The sequence below is a fragment of the Schistocerca piceifrons genome, chromosome 10 (assembly GCF_021461385.2).
Source record: "Schistocerca piceifrons isolate TAMUIC-IGC-003096 chromosome 10, iqSchPice1.1, whole genome shotgun sequence".
In the NCBI taxonomy this organism is placed as follows: domain Eukaryota; kingdom Metazoa; phylum Arthropoda; class Insecta; order Orthoptera; family Acrididae; genus Schistocerca; species Schistocerca piceifrons.
The window spans coordinates 135,881,342-135,901,413 of NC_060147.1; the positions used below are offsets into that span (position 1 = coordinate 135,881,342).

Consider the following 20,072-nt stretch of genomic DNA (forward strand, 5'->3'; position numbering starts at 1 on the left):
TTTTTTACTCTGCCACGAGACTGTAAATCTTAGGAAGTGACAGACTTCAACTGCATACATCTACCCATTACAGAAAAAAAGGGTTTCTAACAGTCGGACAGACAAACAAAGTGATCCAATAAGAGTTCTATTGTTATTGATTGAGGTATGAAAACCCAAAATAAAAGTAAATGTATGAATGGCACATTATTTTTTGTTCAATAGATTGTTTGCTATTTTGTTCATCACTTAGCTGCTTCACACAACTCATCGTGTTGGATGCGCTACTTTTCAAAAAAGTATAACAACTAGCACAGGCAATAATGACATCAGTTAACGAAAGCAATGTCAAACTGTACATGAATCAATGCAAAACACAGCTATGAAACAGTTGCAATCAGTGACATTAACAATTGTACAATCTGTGTTTACATGTTGACAGTACTTCTCCAGACAGTCACCCATTTGTCGTACCATTACACCAGTTTCTTTATCCTTTCATCAAAGAATGGTGCTGCCTGGTGCTTCAGCCAATTGTTGACAGCATAATTGAGCGCATCGCTGGTTGTGAAGGTCGAGTAGTCAGCCAGGCCCTTATCTTTTGAAAGAGATGAAGATCGGTTGGTGCCAGGTCCGGATTGCAGTGAAGATGTTGAAGAATCTTCCAGCCAAAAGGAGTGCCTTTTCTTTATTTGATTCAAGTTATGAAGGAGAATGATTCCTTCTGTAATCATACACTGATGTTTGTTTCATATTGACCTTCATATGCTTACTGTGACAGTCTTAAGAAACTCTGATGTCACAGTATTATCATTCATTTGTTATTAAAATTCCTTTGTGATCCCAAAAAATGTATCCGCCATTCTGAGGTTTGGTGGTGCCTGACTGAATTTTTCTGGGACATTGGAAGAATAAGTGCGCATTCAATCTTTGGACTATTCCTTAGAGCATGTGTGCCACCCCAGTGTCCATTATATTCAGAAATTCCTCAACCTCTTCATGTCAAATCTGAAGAAATGTCAAGGCCAAACCCAGACTTTGTTTTTCTGATGATCAGGTTGAACACTTTGGTACTAACCATACACAAAACTTCTAGTAACCTAACCATTCTGTGACAACAATGAAGAGGCTTGTTGCTCAAATCTCAAGCACATCTTCAGAAAATTTGGAAATTGTAAACTGATGATGTGTGCACACAATTTCATCAACATGTTAACCAAGTTCATCAGTCTCATCTTAATGTCTCTCTCTCAATAACTTTTAAAACCATCCCTTATAACCCCAACAGCACAACTGACAGAATCTCGGAGGCACCGTCTCCTCCCACTCGCAGGAAGTGAATAACAGAATGTACATCTCAACTGGTGGGAGACGGAAAAGTGCCGTCCGTTTCAATCGCTTGCTGCTTACACGACGACAATGAAACAAGAGATCCGACATACACAACATTAAATTCTCTTTTACCAATCATACACGTATTGGGAAACTACAAGCTTTTGTTTACTTTTAGCATCCAATCGGAGGTTAGTTTCTCAGTATCCCTCATACACAGATACGACATCACCAATAACTGACCCAACAGCGAAATTGCAGCCAGGCTGGGGTACCTTGTTACTAAGCAGCTCCCACTTCATCTGCAGCCGGCGGAACTTGCCCCCGGCGGCAGCCGGTTGCGGCGAAGAGCCCGCTGGCTGCCCAACTGCCCCGCGCTCTGCCGCCGTGGTCGCCGGCCGCGCGTCAGCCGTCGCCTTCTGTCCCCGCGTCGTCGGTGGCTGCTTCTCCTGCGGCTCCAAGCTATCCGGCTCCGGTCGGGCCACATTTTCGTCCACCTCTACATCGTCCGTATCTGCGTCGGGGTCCGAGTCGTCTTCTGCTCCCAACCGGTCGAAGGCCTGTGTGATGTAGTGTTAGACGCATGTGATAAATGATTTTCAAACTATGGAGAAAAAAGGAAAAGGAGCTTCTGAGGCATTTTTGATACAAGTCTTTTCAAAGAAACAATAGCTGACAGACAAAAGTGAAAATCATCGGTACAACACAGGTACAGATCAAAATTGTCACTACAGGGCCTGTAGTCTTTAGGGGATGGAGTTTTTAGCTGCTGGCCTAACTAAAATTCTAAATCTATACTGTACAAATATTCATCTACATCTACATTCATACTCAGCAAACAACTATAAACTGAATGGCAGAAGAAGAGACGAGAAACTTTTGAAATGTAGTACTACAGAAAACTGCTGAAGATTAGATGGGTACTTTTAATAACTAATAAGGAGGTACTGAATTAAATTTGGAGGGACGGATCTCGACAGTACAATTTCACTATAGGAAGTGATCAGTCAGTAGGACACATCCCGAGATATTGAAGACACGTCAATTTGGTAATGGATGGAAGTGCGGTGGGGCAAAAATTGCACAGGAAGACCAAGGCTCGAATACAGTAAGCTGGCTGAAATGGGTGTAAAGCTGCAGTACTTACGCAGAGGTATGAGGCTCACACAGGACAGATTAATGTGGAGAACTGCACCAACACAGTCTTTTGACTGAAGACAACAGAAATAGCAATACGTATCATTTGGAAGCGTTTTATATTATGCTGTTGGGGCTCTACATCTGAGGCAACGATGATTCTAATGTAGGCTGTTGACAAGTTCTTTCTATTCAATGCCTAAATGCACTGTCAGAATGTTTACACTCAGCACAAAAATGTAATTTCAAGTTATCTCGCACAACAAACACAGCGTATGTTTCACTGAGAGCACAAAAATATTGCTTCATCTAAATAACTGTCCCAATACTGTAAAGAAACTATACTCTCCAGCAAACTACTAGTCCCAGGGCAGCACAGCAGAACTGCTGCTGGGTTTCAAAGGTATGTAGAGGGGTCAGGTGAAAAGCTGAACTTTAGAACCTGTAACAGTACTTTCCGTTCAAACTGATACGAGGAAAAGTTTCTATCACACGTACCTGGAAGAGCCTCGAGCCCAGCTGGATTCCCGACCACCTCTTGCGAACAGTTGAAGCCAGGTCCGTGAGAGATGTGAGGCCATTTGGGGCAGCCGCTGTGTCTACACAGGAGCGAGGGCGCTGGGTGCTGTTCTCCCATGCCTGGAAATATCAACTTATCAGGGCATCCAAAAGTGTTTGACAATTTGGGACCTAATTGTTTTGCTCTACATTTACATAACCACATAATGTTGTTGTTGTTGTGGTCTTCAGTCCTGAGACTGGTTTGATGCAGCTCTCCATGCTACTCTATCCTGTGCAAGCTTTTTCATCTCCCAGTACCTACTGCAACCTACATCCTTCTGAATCTGCTTAGTGTATTCATCTCTTGGTCTCCCTCTACGATTTTTACCCTCCACGCTGCCCTCCAATACTAAATTGGTGATCCCTTGATGCCTCAGAACATGTCCTACCAACCGATCCCTTCTTCTGGTCAAGTTGTGCCACAAACTTCTCTTCTCCCCAATCCTATTCAATACTTCCTCATTAGTTATGTGATCTACCCATCTAATCTTCAGCATTCTTCTGTAGCACCACATTTCGAAAGCTTCAATTCTCTTCTTGTCCAAACTATTTATCGTCCATGTTTCACTTCCATACATGGCTACACTCCATACGAATACTTTCAGAAATGACTTCCTGACACTTAAATCTATACTGGATGTTAACAAATTTCTCTTCTTCAGAAACGCTTTCCTTGCCATTGCCAGCCTACATTTTATATCCTCTCTACTTCGACCATCATCAGTTATTTTGCTCCCCAAATAGCAAAACTCCTTTACTACTTTAAGTGCCTCATTTCCTAATCTAATTCCCTCAGCATCACCCGAATTAATTAGACTACATTCCATTATCCTTGTTTTGCTTTTGTTGATGTTCATCTTATATCCTCCTTTCAAGACACTGTCCATTCCATTCAACTGCTCTTCCAAGTCCTTTGCTGTCTCTGACAGAATTACAATGTCATCGGCGAACCTCAAAGTTTTTATTTCTTCTCCATGAATTTTAATACCTACTCCGAATTTTTCTTTTGTTTCCTTTACTGCTTGCTCAATATACAGATTGAACAACATCGGGGAGAGGCTACAACCCTGTCTTACTCCCTTCCCAACCACTGCTTCCCTTTCATGTCCCTCGACTCTTATAACTGCCATCTGGTTTCTGTACAAATTGTAAATAGCCTTTCGCTCCCTGTATTTTACCCCTGCCACCTTTAGAATTTGAAAGAGAGTATTCCAGTCAACATTGTCAAAAGCTTTCTCTAAGTCTACAAATGCTAGAAACGTAGGTTTGCCTTTCCTTAATCTTTCTTCTAAGATAAGTCGTAAGGTCAGTATTGCCTCACGTGTTCCAGTGTTTCTACGGAATCCAAACTGATCTTCCCCGAGGTTGGCTTCTACTAGTTTTTCCATTCGTCTGTAAAGAATTCGTGTTAGTATTTTGCAGCTGTGACTTATTAAGCTGATAGTTCGGTAATTTTCACATCTGTCAACACCTGCTTTCTTTGGGATTGGAATTATTATATTCTTCTTGAAGTCTGAGGGTATTTCGCCTGTTTCATACATCTTGCTCACCAGATGGTAGAGTTTTGTCAGGACTGGCTCTCCCACAGCCGTCAGTAGTTCCAATGGAATATTGTCTACTCCGGGAGCCTTGTTTCGACTCAGGTCTTTCAGTGCTCTGTCAAACTCTTCACGCAGTATCTTATCTCCCATTTCATCTTTATCTACATCCTCCCCCCTTTCTATAACATTGTCCTCAAGTACATCGCCCTTGTATAGACCCTCTATATACTCCTTCCACCTTTCTGCTTTCCCTTCTTTGCTTAGAACTGGGTTTCCATCTGAGCTCTTGATATTCATACAAGTCGTTCTCTTATCTCCAAAGGTCTCTTTAATTTTCCTGTAGGCGGTATCTATCTTACCCCTAGTGAGATAGGCCTCTACATCCTTACATTTGTCCTCTAGCCATCCCTGCTTAGCCATTTTGCACTTCCTGTCGATCTCATTTTTGAGACGTTTGTATTCCTTTTTGCCTGTTTCACTTACTGCATTTTTATATTTTCTCCTTTCATCAATTAAATTCAATATTTCTTCTGTTACCCAAGGATTTCTACTAGCCCTCGTCTTTTTACCTACTTGATCCTCTGCTGCCTTCACTACTTCATCCCTCAAAGCTACCCATTCTTCTTCTACTGTATTTATTTCCCCCATTCCTGTCAATTGCTCCCTTATGCTCTCCCTGAATCTCTGTACAACCTCTGGTTCTTTTAGTTTATCCAGGTCCCATCTCCTTAAATTCCCACCTTTTTGCAGTTTCTTCAGTTTTAATCTACAGGTCATAACCAATAGATTGTGGTCAGAGTCCACATCTGCCCCTGGAAATGTCTTACAATTTAAAACCTGGTTCCTAAATCTCTGTCTTACCATTATATAATCTATCTGATACCTTTTAGTATCTCCAGGGTTCTTCCATGTATACAACCTTCTTTCATGATTCTTAAACCAAGTGTTAGTTATGATTATGTTGTGCTCTGTGCAAAATTCGACCAGGCGGCTTCCTCTTTCATTTCTGTCCCCCAATCCATATTCACCTACTATGTTTCCTTCTCTCCCTTTTCCTACACTCGAATTCCAGTCACCCATGACTATTAAATTTTCGTCTCCCTTCACAATCTGAATAATTTCTTTTATTTCATCATACATTTCTTCAATTTCTTCGTCATCTGCAGAGCTAGTTGGCATATAAACTTGTACTACTGTAGTAGGCGTGGGCTTCGTATCTATCTTGGCCACAATAATGCGTTCACTATGCTGTTTGTAGTAGCTTACCCGCATTCCTATTTTCCTATTCATTATTAAACCTACTCCTGCATTACCCCTATTTGATTTTGTGTTTATAACCCTGTAGTCACCTGACCAGAAGTCTTGTTCCTCCTGCCACCGAACTTCACTAATTCCCACTATATCTAACTTCAACCTATCCATTTCCCTTTTTAAATTTTCTAACCTACCTGCCCGATTAAGGGATCTGACATTCCACGCTCCGATCCGTAGAACGCCAGTTTTCTTTCTCCTGATAACGACATCCTCTTGAGTAGTCCCCGCCCGGAGATCCGAATGGGGGACTATTTTACCTCCGGAATATTTTACCCAAGAGGACGCCATCATCATGTAATCATACAGTAAAGCTGCATGCCCTCGGGAAAAATTACGGCTGTAGTTTCCCCTTGCTTTCAGCCGTTCGCAGTACCAGCACAGCAAGGCCGTTTTGGTTATTGTTACAAGGCCAGATCAGTCAATCATCCAGACTGTTGCCCTTGCAGCTACTGAAAAGGCTGCTGCCCCTCTTCAGGAACCACACGTTTGTCTGGCCTCTCAACAGATACCCCTCCGTTGTGGTTGCACCTACGGTACGGCTATCTGTATCGCTGAGGCACGCAAGCCTCCCCACCAACGGCAAGGTCCATGGTTCATGGGGGGGAACCACATAATAATAATAATAATTACAGCAACAACAACAATTATTGTTGTTGTTGTTGTTACTGCTACTGCTACTGGTGCCGCCATTCCCTCTGCTCTTCAAGCGTGGGCACATAAAAGATTTGACCAGAAAAGAGTGGACGCAAAGAGTCAGCGGATTTTGAAAAGACAACTTAAAGACTGCAGTACCACTGAGGCAAGCAATACCTTGGCCATACCCATTGGCAGAAACACTATAGGCGTCATGAACTGGACACCAGTAAAACACAGACTCAAGGTGCTGGTAAAAGACCAGCACACATTGGCAGACTACCTGAAAGTGGGGTAAAAATTGGCTCTGATTGGAGTCGACAACGGGAAGATTCTTTAAGTACAGCAAAGCGAGACTCTATAGAGGAAACTGCTCTCCATTGGCATACTGACAGCCTATGCAATAAATTGTCATGTGGGCAGTTTTTTGAGAAAACTGAAGGCAAAACAGATGAAGAAAAGACCTGACCTAGGCAGATCAACTGAACACTAAAAAAGGAAAATTAAGGACTGACCTTTGTTACACAGGAACAAGCCATCAGAAGCAATGCACTGAATGCCATATTCAAGAAACTGGCAGAAGAAAAGAGTGCAGATTCTGCAAAGAAGCTGAGGAATCAACACACCACATCTAGAGCTGTTGCAACCACTCAGACTGATTGCAAGCAGAGTCAAAATGCTTTGGCATCATCACACAATCTTAGGAAGTTATGAGGAGTCTGTTCCATAGGTAACGTGATCCTAGCCTCACTAAACGCATTGAGGTATAACACATTGGTTCATAAAGATGTGACCGGTAGTAGGAAGACCGAGGAAGGTATGGATGGACCAAGTGCAGGAGGATACAGGAGTAAGTGGAATTAGATGGCATACAGTTCTTACAGAGGAATGGTACACGGGCAGACAGAAAGGAAGAGTCCTCGTTAACCATACCCAGGCAACTGGAGCGGTAAACTATTGATGATGACGGGTTTTCAACATCTCAGTTTTCACAAGAAAGAGCCCCGGAATACACAACATGTATCATCAAATGCCTTTTGGTGTACAACCTGATCATGCACAGTACATTTCTCAGTCTCAATGGCACATTTTCAACATATGTGGTGTTCTTAAACATTACATAACTGCCTTCACTACATTCAAATTAGATTTGTTTCTGTCCTCTGCAATGGAGAATAATACTAACTAATACCTTGTTTTGATCAAGAATTGTGTCGAGCCCACGGAGGCTCGCTCTGTGCATCAATATTCATCACTTGTTTCCATACAATATGGTTTCTAAAAGTCTACAACATTTATTCATTTAGTGTATACATTACTTCACTGGCCTTCTTCACAGTCTTCATTAATCCATATTAAACTACTAAGCAAAATTTTATCATTACGCACTTTCCTGCTTTATATACACACCCGTAGGACATTAATACAGACAATGACTGGTTATTCTTGCTTCCCAAGTAGCAAAAACACTCACAAGAGCACTTTAATTAAGAACGGAAAGAAAAACAAAGTAGATTAGGACATGAACAGTTCAGTTTTAGGGAAAGGAGGAATACCCTTGAAGAAATTTTAGCACTACAGTTAATAGCAGATGGCAGATTTGTGAAAAACAATATATTGAGGCTAATGGGTGCTATTCAGTTTAGAATTTTAGTTGAGTAGTCAGGCACAGAAACCATACAACAGTTAAAAGAGTTGAACGGCATGAAATGAAGGCAGTACTAGAGAAAGGAGTGAGACAAGGTTGTAGCCTACCTCTTGTGTTATTTGATGTGTACACTGAGAGGAAACCAAGGAAAAATTTGGTTAGAGAATTGAAGTTCAGAGAGAACAAATAACAATGCTGAGACTTGCTAATGAAAATATAACTGTGTCAAGAGATACCAAAGAACATGGAAGATCAGTCGAACAGAGTGGATAGTGTCTCAAAAGGAAATTGTACCCATGAAAGTTAAATGAGGGTAACGGAGTGTCATCAAAGTGGGCAATGATGAAAGAATCAGATTAGGGAATGAGAGAATAAAAGTAGTAAATGAGCTTTGCAATTTGGGGAACAAAATAAGTGATGATGGCAGAAATTCAGAGGAAACAAAATGTAGACTGGCAACAGGAATAAGTGCTGCTGAAAAAGAGAAGTGTTTTACGGAGGGTTTTTGTTTGGAGAGTAACTTCATATGTAAGTGAAATACGGATGGTAAATAGTTTGGACAAGAAGATAATAGCGAGTTTTCAAATGTGGTGCTACAAAATAATGCTAAAGATTATGCTGGCAGAGCGAATAACAAATGAGAAGGTGTTGTGTCTAGACTAGACAAGACAAGACAAGACAAGACAAGACAAGACAAGACAAGACAAGACAAGACAAGACAAGACAAGTCTAGACAAGACAAGTCTAGACAAGACAAGTCTAGACAAGACAAGACAAGACAAGACAAGTCTAGACAAGACAAGACAAGACAAGACAAGACAAGACAAGACAAGACAAGACAAGACAAGTCTAGACAAGTCTAGACAAGACAAGACAAGTCTAGACAAGACAAGACAAGTCTAGACAAGACAAGACAAGTCTAGACAAGACAAGACAGTCTAGACAAGACAAGACAGTCTAGACAAGACAAGACAGTCTAGACAAGACAAGACAGTCTAGACAAGACAAGACAGTCTAGACAAGACAAGACAGTCTAGACAAGACAAGACAGTCTAGACAAGACAAGACAGTCTAGACAAGACAAGACAGTCTAGACAAGACAAGACAGTCTAGACAAGACAAGACAGTCTAGACAAGACAAGACAGTCTAGACAAGACAAGACAGTCTAGACAAGACAAGACAGTCTAGACAAGACAAGACAGTCTAGACAAGACAAGACAGTCTAGACAAGACAAGACAGTCTAGACAAGACAAGACAGTCTAGTCACAATGAGAGGAAGCCGAAAGGCACGCGCTTAAACTCACGCAGGCTGGCGTGAGGTCTGAAACAGGATACGTAATGAATGCTATAAAGAAAAGTACGTAGCTTCTGGAATACTTAACTTTAATCCATAATTGTATAACATTGCTCTTGATGATACATGCTTCATATAATAAATATCAATTGAATACAGCGCCTTGCTAGGTCGTAGCAATTGACTTAGCTGAAGGCTATGCTAACTATCTTCTCGGAAAATGAGAGTGTCTTCGTCAGTGTAGCATAGCTAGCAAAGTCGGCTGTACAACTGGGGCGAGTGCTAGTATGTCTCTCTAAACCTGCCGTGTGGTGGCGCTCCGTCTGCTATCACTGACAGTGGCGACACGCGGGTCCAGCGTATACTAATGGACCGCGGCCGATTTAAAGGCTACCACCCAGCAAGTGTGGTGTCTGGCGGTGACACCACAGAAGGTTCTAAATCAAACAGAAGAGAAAAGAAATTTAGGGCTCAATTTGAATAGACGACAATGCTCGAAATGACACATTCTGAGGACTTGAGGAATCATCCATTCTGCACAGGAGGGAAGTGTCGGCATAAGACCGTAGAGGAAGCCCAATATTTGACTTCAGTTATTGAGTTCAAATAAATGTTGGCTGCATTAGTTATGCAGAGGTTATGAGGCTTGCACCCTTCAGACTAGTGTCAAGAGCTATAGCAAACAAGCCTTTCAACGGGAAACAACAACAACAACAACAACAACAACCACCACCACTGAGGGGGTATATACAATCTTTTCATAACCAAAAAACACATAGAATGATGAAGACAGATTTAACTTTAATGAAAAACAAATTATGCCAGACTGCTACTCACTAGAGAGAGGAGGCATATTTAAAAGTAGATGGAGAACACACACACACACACACACATACACACTGCCATCTCCAGACACTAGGGTCAGACTGCAGTGAGAGGCAATCTTGGCTAGGGTGGGTAGTGGTGGTTGGGGGGGGTGGGGGGGAGTATAGAAGAGACGTAGGTCAGTGAGAGGGAGGGGGAGGGGGGCTGCTGCAGTGCTGAATGTGGAAATGTGATGGGCTGCTAGCTGCAACACCGGTGGCTGAGTTGGGAGGGGGACGGGGGGGATCTGATAGCTTAGTATACTTTTTAATCTGCCTGTCTGCTGCTGCTCAACAATCAACCCTAATTGATGTTATTGTTATTCCTTCACAGACTTTCCAATATTAGATTACACTGAGGCACCCCACACCTCCTAATACTATGTCGGACAACGTTTTGCCCAGCGTAGTGCAGCGACTCGAGGTGACACGGACACGAGTTGTCACAAGTCCCCTGCACAAATATTGAGTCATCCTGCCTCTATAGCCATCCGTAATTGTGAGAGAGTCGTCGGTGTAAGACGTTGTGCACAAATTGACTTCTCGATTATGTCCCACAATTGTTTGGTGAGATTTGTGTTGAACGGTGTCAGAGTAGCTGAAATAACCACTTCCAGACAGTGGTTAGTTCAGTTGGAATGGGACCCACTCCATTCCATTTAAATGCAGCTCACATCATTATGAAGCCACCACCAGCTCGCACAATACCTCGATCACAACTCGGGTCCACGGTTTCGAGGGGGTCTGCATCACATTTGGACCCTACAGTCAGCTGTTACCGTCTGAAACTGGGATTCGTCTGACCACGCCACTGTTCTCCACTCGTCTAGGGTCCAATCCACACGATCGTGAGCCCAGGGGAGGCACTGCAGGTGATATCGTGCCATTATCAAAGGCAGTTGCATTGGTCGTCTGCTGCCGTAGCCCGTTAACCCTCGAGCAGGTGCGCTGTCTTTCATAATGTGAGCAGGCATGCGGTGTAATTTGTACACATATAAGGAACAGCCCATGAAAAATAGACCTTGCCGTTGGCGGGGAGGCTTGCATGCCTCAGCGATACAAATAGCCGTACCGTAGGTGCAACCACAACGGAGGGGTATCTGTTGAGTGGCCAGACAAATGTGTGGTTCCTGAAGAGGGGCAGCAGCCTTTTCAGTAGTTGCAGGGGCAACAGTCTGGATGATTGACTGATATGGTCTTTTAACATTAACCAAAATGGGCCTTGCTGTGCTGGTACTGCAAATGGCTGAAAGCATGGGGAAACTACAGCCGTAAGTTTTCCCGAGGGCATGCAGCTTTACTGTATGCATGAAGAGGTGCATCAAACCAGTCTCAGGACTGAAGACCAAGACCACCACCACCAGAACAACAACAACAACAACAACATAAAGAACAGCTGTGATTATGTAATAAAGGTACACATATAAGAGCAAAGTCCCAGTTCAATGACAAAACGATACACTAAACCTCCATTATATGCTTAAGCATTGTAAATTAAACAATAACAAAATAAACTTTCATTATATCACATCGTTGCCATGGAAGTCTTACACCGCAGTAATGACCCACTCTCCCACACTGAACAGCAGCACAGCTGCATAAGATCTCAGTCAATCGTTTATTCCATTCCCAATTATCTCGTGGACAACTGCCTCATTGCAGAACTGTGCTGCTAGCTCATAATCTGGGTCATTTTTGTGCACAGACCGTGATTTTTTTTCCTCACCCACCTTCTTGTTTATTTTATATTACTGCTGCTTACTTTTTCACATGACAACACAATTTACCAATGCATTAGTTTAAGCAATAATGAAGGAATATATACGGGCTCGCATTGTGAAACAGCAACGGAATGGAGCAATGCAATTTCATTTGTCGTCGGTGCCTGCTCGAAGGTTAATATCAAATTGTGCCGCAATGTCCAAACATATACATTTCTCGTACATCTCACAATGATTTCTGCAGTTATTTCATGCAGTGTTGCTTACTGTTAGCACTGACAACTCTACGCAAACAATGCCGCTCTCAGTCGTTAAGCCAGGGCCGGCCAGAAATTCTGCACGCGTGCGGTGCTCCTGCAAGTGTGCAACTTCCGGGTCACAGCATGCACGCCACAGCCATCGGCGTACATGTAGTGCATGTTTCTACACAGATGTCGCTTTATCCGCTTGCTGGGATATTCTGTACTGGCTTGCAAGCCAACCATGGGAAGGTATTTCGCGTATTAAACATGTAAAATACTGTCACAGTCTACTCATTGAGATGTCTACTTTCATATTAACAGTTTAACCCAGTAAGACAAGTAATACAGTTAACAACCGTGGGTTTTTATTAAGGCAGCTTGACTGACGGCACGTAAATACGCGTAATGGTTTTGATCTAGTATTTAAGAAAGAGAGCACTTAGCGACTTCCAATGAACCTTATTCATGATTTCAAATAACATTATTCTGCAGAAATTCCTAAGGAACATTATCTATCCCTTCTGTATTGTTTATTTACAAGTCTCCAAAAGTTTAGTCAAGTTCATGACTAATGCTATATCTCCTGTGTCTTTAAATTCAATACTAATTCTCGGTGCCCTCAGTTACACCCACATAATTTCTGTCTCACTGACCTCTGAACAGAATGATAACCACAGACCTCTCGATGATTACATGTTATTTTAATACCATTATTGCTATACCTTTCATCAGTTCCGTCTGAAATCTGCATAATAACTGACAAATAGACAAACGTTATGTTTTATCGACTTCAGCTGAGCGTAGCTCTTCACACATTAAAAAAAACCCTAAATGTAAGTACACATTGGAACAATCGGTTTAATGACCAAGTTTCCTGATAATAATGTAACATGGAGCAGAATGAGGCAATAATGCACAGTTAGTAAACAATAATTTTTAATTATGAAATGAATAAATCCAAACACGTTTATCACTGGTCATGAGAAATGATAATCGAGTTGATGTGTCTCATCCATTTTCTTAAGGACATTTAATTCTGCTTGCCCTTCTTCACTGTTGAGTACACTACACTCGTCTTTGTGATGTGATATGTATTGTAGTGTCTTTCAATTGAAAACTTATGCTGGCCACGTATTATTTGGCAGCACGGTTTTCACACACGGCTTAAAAAAAAAAAAAAAAAAAAAAAAAAAATTTGCAGTTCCCAGTCATTTTTAAACGAGTGAGAACATAGATCTCCTGTCCTATTTCACAGTACCTGCCATTCCTCAGTACTTATCTGTTAAGGTTACGGTTACCAGGCGTAAACGAGACTGGGTACACTGCGCTCTTGCTTGTACCACATAAACAGGGAAGTGGAGCCGCTGCCATTCATTTAGGGCACATGTCTAATAACAGATGTCGCTGTCGCACATGTGCAGCACTTCCGCACACTATGCAGCGTTTGGCCGGCCCTGCGTTAAGCGAAGGCCGTCAGCCACCATGTTGCTCATGGTGAGGGGTAATGCCTGAAATTTAGTTTTTTTGGCACACTCTTGTCACTGTGGATCCCGGAACACTGACTTACGGAAACTGCAAAAATGGAGGGGTAGGTATAGATACAAAGCCCATTCCTGCCAAATGACAATCCAGTGCAAAGATCATTTCACTACCCCATACAAAACACGGGCGCAGAAGCGCAAAGCACTCACCTGAGAGGAGCCGACCACATCCGGCAGCTGGGACTCCTCCTCCCCGCCGCCCTGTCGGGGTGACGGCTGCGACAGGGACGAGTGTATCGACCTGACGAGCCCACGCAGGCTCCAGCCGGGTGCGCCCGCCGGAATCCCGCTGGCAGCCGCGGCGCTCGCCCGCGCCGTTCCCCGGGCGGGCCGCGGCGTCTCTGCCGGCGGCGAGAGGGACAGACGGGCGGCGAGCTGTCGCGGCTGGTGCAGCAGGTCGAGGCGGAACGGCAGCAGTGCCAGCGGCTGCAGGCACGCCACCAGCTGGTCCGCCAGCCCGCGCCACGCCGGCCCGCCCAGGTTCCCCAGGGGCAGCAGCCCACACTCCTCCTGGTAGTACCGCCGCAGGACCGACTCGCGCGTCCGCAGGTACCCCACCCACGCGTCCAGGGACCGTACGCTGTACACCCGTCAGTTTACTTGAGTAAATCGCAGTATGCGTGTGAAAATCGACAGTAGAAGTTAAGAGTCTAGGGTACGTAAAAGGCTTTATCGTACACGAAAGTAATCCCGACACAGAATACTGCCCGATGTAATTGAATTCCTAATAACGTGTCAGGTGTTTAAAGCAAATAAAATGAGAATATACAAATATGTCTAAGAAAATTAAAAATGAATGAAGAATTCTTATTGGGTTAGGAATCAGATCAATAAAAAGTGCTCGAAAGCTAAAGCGATACGACTGCACGAAAAATGTGAAGAAATCTAAAAGGGAAAGTTCTTCAGAAAGACAGTGAAATTAGAAGCAAAGGCGTCAACACTAAGACAGCAAAAAGAATTCTACTATTAGGAAACAGGTGACAGATGTACAGAGAGGGTTGAAGACCACTATGAGGGAAAGGAGTTTATGCTGATGTGACAAATGTGGCATTATACAGGGTGTTACAAAAAGGTATGGCCAAACTTTCAGGAAACTTCCTCACACACAAAGAAAGAAAATATGTCATGTGGACATGTGTCCGGAAACGCTTACTTTCCATGTTAGAGCTCATTTTATTACTTCCCTTCAAAAGAAAGAAAATATGTCATGTGGACATGTGTCCGGAAACGCTTACTTTCCATGTTAGAGCTCATTTTATTACTTCCCTTCAAATCACATTAATCATGGAATGGAAACACACAGCAACAGAACGTACAAGCGTGACTTCATACACTTTGTTACAGGAAATGTTCAAAATGTCCTCCGTTAGCGAGGATACATGCTTCCACCATCTGTCGCATGGAATCCCTGATGCGCTGATGCAGCCCTGGAGAATGGCGTATTGTATCACAGCCATCCACAATACGAACACGAAGAATCTCTACATTTGGTACCGGGGTTGTGTAGACAAGAGCTTTCAAATGCCCCCATAAATGAAAGTCAAGAGGATTGAGGTCAGGAGAGCGTGGAGGCCATGGAATTGGTCCGCCTCTACCAATCCATCAGTCACCGAATCTGTTGTTGAGAAGCGTACGAACACTTCAACTGAAATGTGCAGGAGCTCCATCGCGCATGAACCACATGTTGTGTCGTACTTGTAAAGGCACAATTAGAGTATCCCGTATGAAATCATGATAACGTGCTCCATTGAGCGTAGGTGGACGAAACTAAAATGAGCTCTAACATGAAATTAAGTGTTTCCGGACGCATGTCCACATAACATCTTTTCTTTATTTGTGTGTGAGGAATGTTTCCTGAAAGTTTGGTCGTACCTTTTTGTAACACCCTGTATATTGACTTTAAAGACACAGGAGATCTAGCATTAGTCATGAACTTGACTAAACTTTTGTAGACTTGTGAATAAACAATACAGAAGGGATAGATAATGTTCCTTAGGAATTTCTGAAATCAACTTGGGAAATGTCAATCGCATCATCCACATTAGTGAGTAGAGTCTATGAGACTGGAAACATGCCAAAGATGGACATGAACGTTCAGAAGGACATCATCTACACAATCCCAAATATATTACAAGTAGATAAATGTGAGAATTATGACACAATATGCTTAACAGCTCTTGCATCAAGATCACTTGCAAGTAAAATACACTGAAGAAAGAGAAAGAAAACTGAGGATTCGTTAGATGACCAGCTTGGCTTTAGAAAACGTAAAGCCATTCCAATGTTATTGGACCTGTAAAAAATGTTTGACATGTAAAATGGAGTAAGATGTCAGAAATTCTAAAAAAGCTATAATTTACCACAGAAAGATGAAAGTTATGAGGAGAGCACAAATGAGGTTAACAATAAACAACATCAATATTTGGGAAATGTAGTAGTAGAAGTAGTGAAGGAATTCAACCACCTTGGAAGTAATACAACAGGATAGGCGAAGCAAAGAGGGCCTACAAAGCAAAGAAGCATCATCACAAAACATCACATAGCGAACACAATGGAAAAACAAACTGGAATATACCCAACAAATAACTGAGGATGTAGGGTGCAAGAGCTACTCTGACATGAAGAGTCTAGTGGAAAGAAATTGTGCCAGGCTGCATGAAACCAGGCATAAGGCTGGGGGAGCACCTAGCATTAATGGCACTGTTGCACATGGGTGGCACAATTTTTATGAGGACTGCATCTGAGTCAGGTGTACAGAGACCTGTGGAGCTACAAATATGGAATATGTGTAACTTAATGTGTATAGTAACTGAGTCATATGAGCCTGGCTGTTGCATCAGAAATAACATGGTGAAATCAATTTTATAACTGAAGGATAAACTAACTCAAATTTTGATGACTATCAACAGGTTGTGTTGTAACTGGTTAATAGACATATAGTAATGGATATTAAGAAAAATTAAGTTGTCATCAACCCAATAGATTATTAGAATACTCAATGCTGTCCTACTGGATATCTTATGGCACTGCTGACTTTCTATCTGACTTACACAGCTGGTTATAGGTGGACTGGCAGTTTAACGTGGATTCCCAACTGCCATGCAAATCGTTATTTTTCACATTAATGAACATTTCTGCAGTTAAAGAAGTGGAAGGTGCCACATAAAAAATGATTAAAGAAACTGTAGTAACTTAAATACAATTTGTAGTAAAGTAATTACCAAAACGACTTAACATACCCAGAATGGACAGGGCACGGGTTGCTCCAAAAGAAGATTTTAAAATTGTGAATAGTGTAGTCTAAACAATACAGCATAGTTGAGCAGTATTTACCAAGATATACCTATCATTCTTACAAGTAAACCACAACAAATACTGTGTACAAAGTATCCATTACCCAGATGCCAGTGAACATTACTAACACAAACAGCATGGCGACACACTGTCCAGAGCATAGTTACATGAACCCTAGGCACCATTAGCAGGCTGTGACATGTGAGGCACTTGTGTAAGGGAAGACAATGGGTTCATTGAAGTCTGGGTCCTGTATTTAGGTCAGTTGGGGGCCGAAAGAGATGGTGCAACATTTATAGCTTCTAGCAATCAACCCTTACATCAACTACATTGTCACAGACAGTGACTAATCCTGCAGTGGAACAAGTGCTGCAGTCAGCAGAGATGGTTTTACTGCTGAGGCCGATTAGCAGGCAAGATGCTCACTGCCTGTCCTCAGAGAGAAGCCATGCAACAGATACTACAGAATAAATGGCCTACTGAAGTAAAGGAGTTTTGCTATTTGGGGATCGAAATAACTGATGATGGTTGAAGTTGAGAGGATATAAAATGTAGACTGGCAATAACAAGGAAAGCGTTTATGATGAAGAAAAATTTGTTAACATCGAGTATAGATTTAAATGTCACGAAGTAGTTTCTTAAAGTATTTGTATGGAGTGTAGCCATGTATGGAAGTGAAATGTGGACGATAAATAGTTTAGACATGAAGAGAATAGAACCTTTCGAAATGTGGTGCTACAGAAGAATGCCGAAGATTAGATGGGTAGATCACATAACTAATGAGGAGAATTGGGGAGAAGAGGAGCTTGTGGCACAACTTGACAAGAAGAAGGGACCAGTTGGTAGGACATGTTCTGAGGCATCAAGGGATCACCAATTTAGCATTGGGGGGCAGCATGGAGGGTAAAAATTGTAGAGGGAGACCAAGAGATGAATACACTGAGCAGATTCAGAAGGATGTAGGCTGCAGTAGGTACTGGGAGATGAAGAAGCTTCCACAGGATAGAGTAGCATGGAGAGCTGCATCAAACCAGTCTCAGGACTGTAGACCACAACAACAACAACAACTGAAGTACCTCGCCATAGAGCACAAGCCAGTAAGCAAATGCATTTTTTTTCTGCTCCACAGGTTGACCGCATTGATTCAACCATGAAATGAAATACCTTACTCTCTCTGTTGTTCCAGCCTGTTGGCTGTGTAGATTCATTGAATAGCTCTATTCGTTGTAATTTCAGAGCATTTTATTGTGACTGCCCTGCTGTCTGTATGTGCTGTGGAAGCAATTTGGCAGGGAGGGGGTTTGCATTTTTTGTTTCCTGTGCTCTGAAAGGACTAGAGCTGTAAACTTACTTTGCAGAATGGAGCTGCATTCTCAAAGAATGTAAAATTCATGAATGAGTAAGTCACTTTCAATGTGGAAGCATACCTGCCTGTGAGAAAGAGCATTCAGGGAACACCATTCACTTTGACAACAGACAGGAACATCGAGACAGCATAGTGAATGATTTGTTACAATCGTTATGCCAGACTGGAAGACACTGCACTCGAGCTGAACATTAGCAATAGTTCAGCAATTGCAATCGTCCACAATTCTCCAAACTACCATAATATAGTGTGTCAACAGACAAGCACAAACAGGGACAGTTGGAGATGAGAAAAATCACATTTAGACATTTTGAAGAGGAAGGAGAAGACTTTCTCAGTTGCATGGCAAAAAATCAAAACAGAAGAGAAGAGGGAATCTTTCAGGTGTGATTTTGCTTCAGTATATTGCCTGTCCTCATTCAAAGTCACAGTTTTGAGCTGCTGGAGCAGCCAATATGCAATCCTGACCAAACTCAAGAGTTATTTTTCACCATTTTGGGCTGATGAAGGAGCACCTGTATGAATCAATTTTTTGTCAGACAATGAGATTATGGATGTGGTGGGAGAGTAAGTGTGCACAATGCCACAAAGCTGCTTCCAATGTGGAATTAGAAGGCCTGTCAAAAGCACCCATAACTGGCTGGATTAGTCAGTTCAGATATTGGAAGAATGCAAAGACAGACTACTTCCTATAGTACTATGCTCAATAAAGCATATAACATTCAGCCCAACCTTTGTGTTGTGGACAGCTTTGCTTTACTTACATCAGACGGAAATTTGTTGGGGACAATTTCTCTGTATTGGAAAATCTCACTCTGAATCCTTTGCAATGAGGCAAATATGTACTGAAACAGTGTGCCAGACTGGGACACAAACCCAGAACCTTGGCTTTCATCAGTTATACTCTTACCAACTTAGCTCTCCAGGCACGACTCACGACCCGTCCTCATAACTTCACTTCCACCAGTATCTCTCCCACCCTCCAAATGCTAAAAAAATCTTTCCCACTTGTGTCACTGGACTAGCAATTCTAGAAGAAGAAGAAGAAATATAACCTACATCTTGACAATTTTGTACTCTGATCAAATTTTTGAAAACACGAATCTATCAGTTGACCGAGTGCTACTGTTAAATGCACTCTGTACAATTTGTACTTCAATTTTTCGAATTTACATCCTACTCTCAGTGTACATTGACATCACAAGTGACAATTTGGGCATACCGAACTGGAACGTTCAAGATGTGGGAAAAAAAGTCAGTGTTATAATTCTTTATACTTTGACAAACCACAATTTTTAAGAAACATCACAATTGCTTTTGAATGTAAAATTATTTATTTATGTAATTTACTATTACGATTTCAGCTGTGTAGCCATTCTCAAGTGGAATACTGCAAAACTGGGCTTCAGCACATGTGAAAACTTCAACAAATATCTGTCACATATATACATAAATAATTTATGAGTAACGGAGGCCACTCACCTAACAGTGGAAGCGTTGTCAAACGGCACATAAAAAAAGAACGAAAACTTGCTGTTTGGCAAATGGTCTCCTTCACTCCTAACTTATTTACACTCTACCAAAACTTTCATCACCATACTCAT

The 20,072-nt window shown here is 42.2% G+C and overlaps 1 protein-coding gene across 1 annotated transcript in view; it reads right to left on the reverse strand.

Moving 5' to 3' along the window:
* The window catches only part of LOC124718772, a 243,763-nt gene that overhangs the window by 30,524 nt on the left and 193,167 nt on the right, over positions 1 to 20,072 (reverse strand). Inside the window, 3 exon segments of the mRNA XM_047244384.1 lie at positions 1,587 to 1,871; positions 2,947 to 3,087; positions 13,959 to 14,388. Of these exon segments, the coding sequence (XP_047100340.1) occupies positions 1,587 to 1,871; positions 2,947 to 3,087; positions 13,959 to 14,388 (856 nt within the window).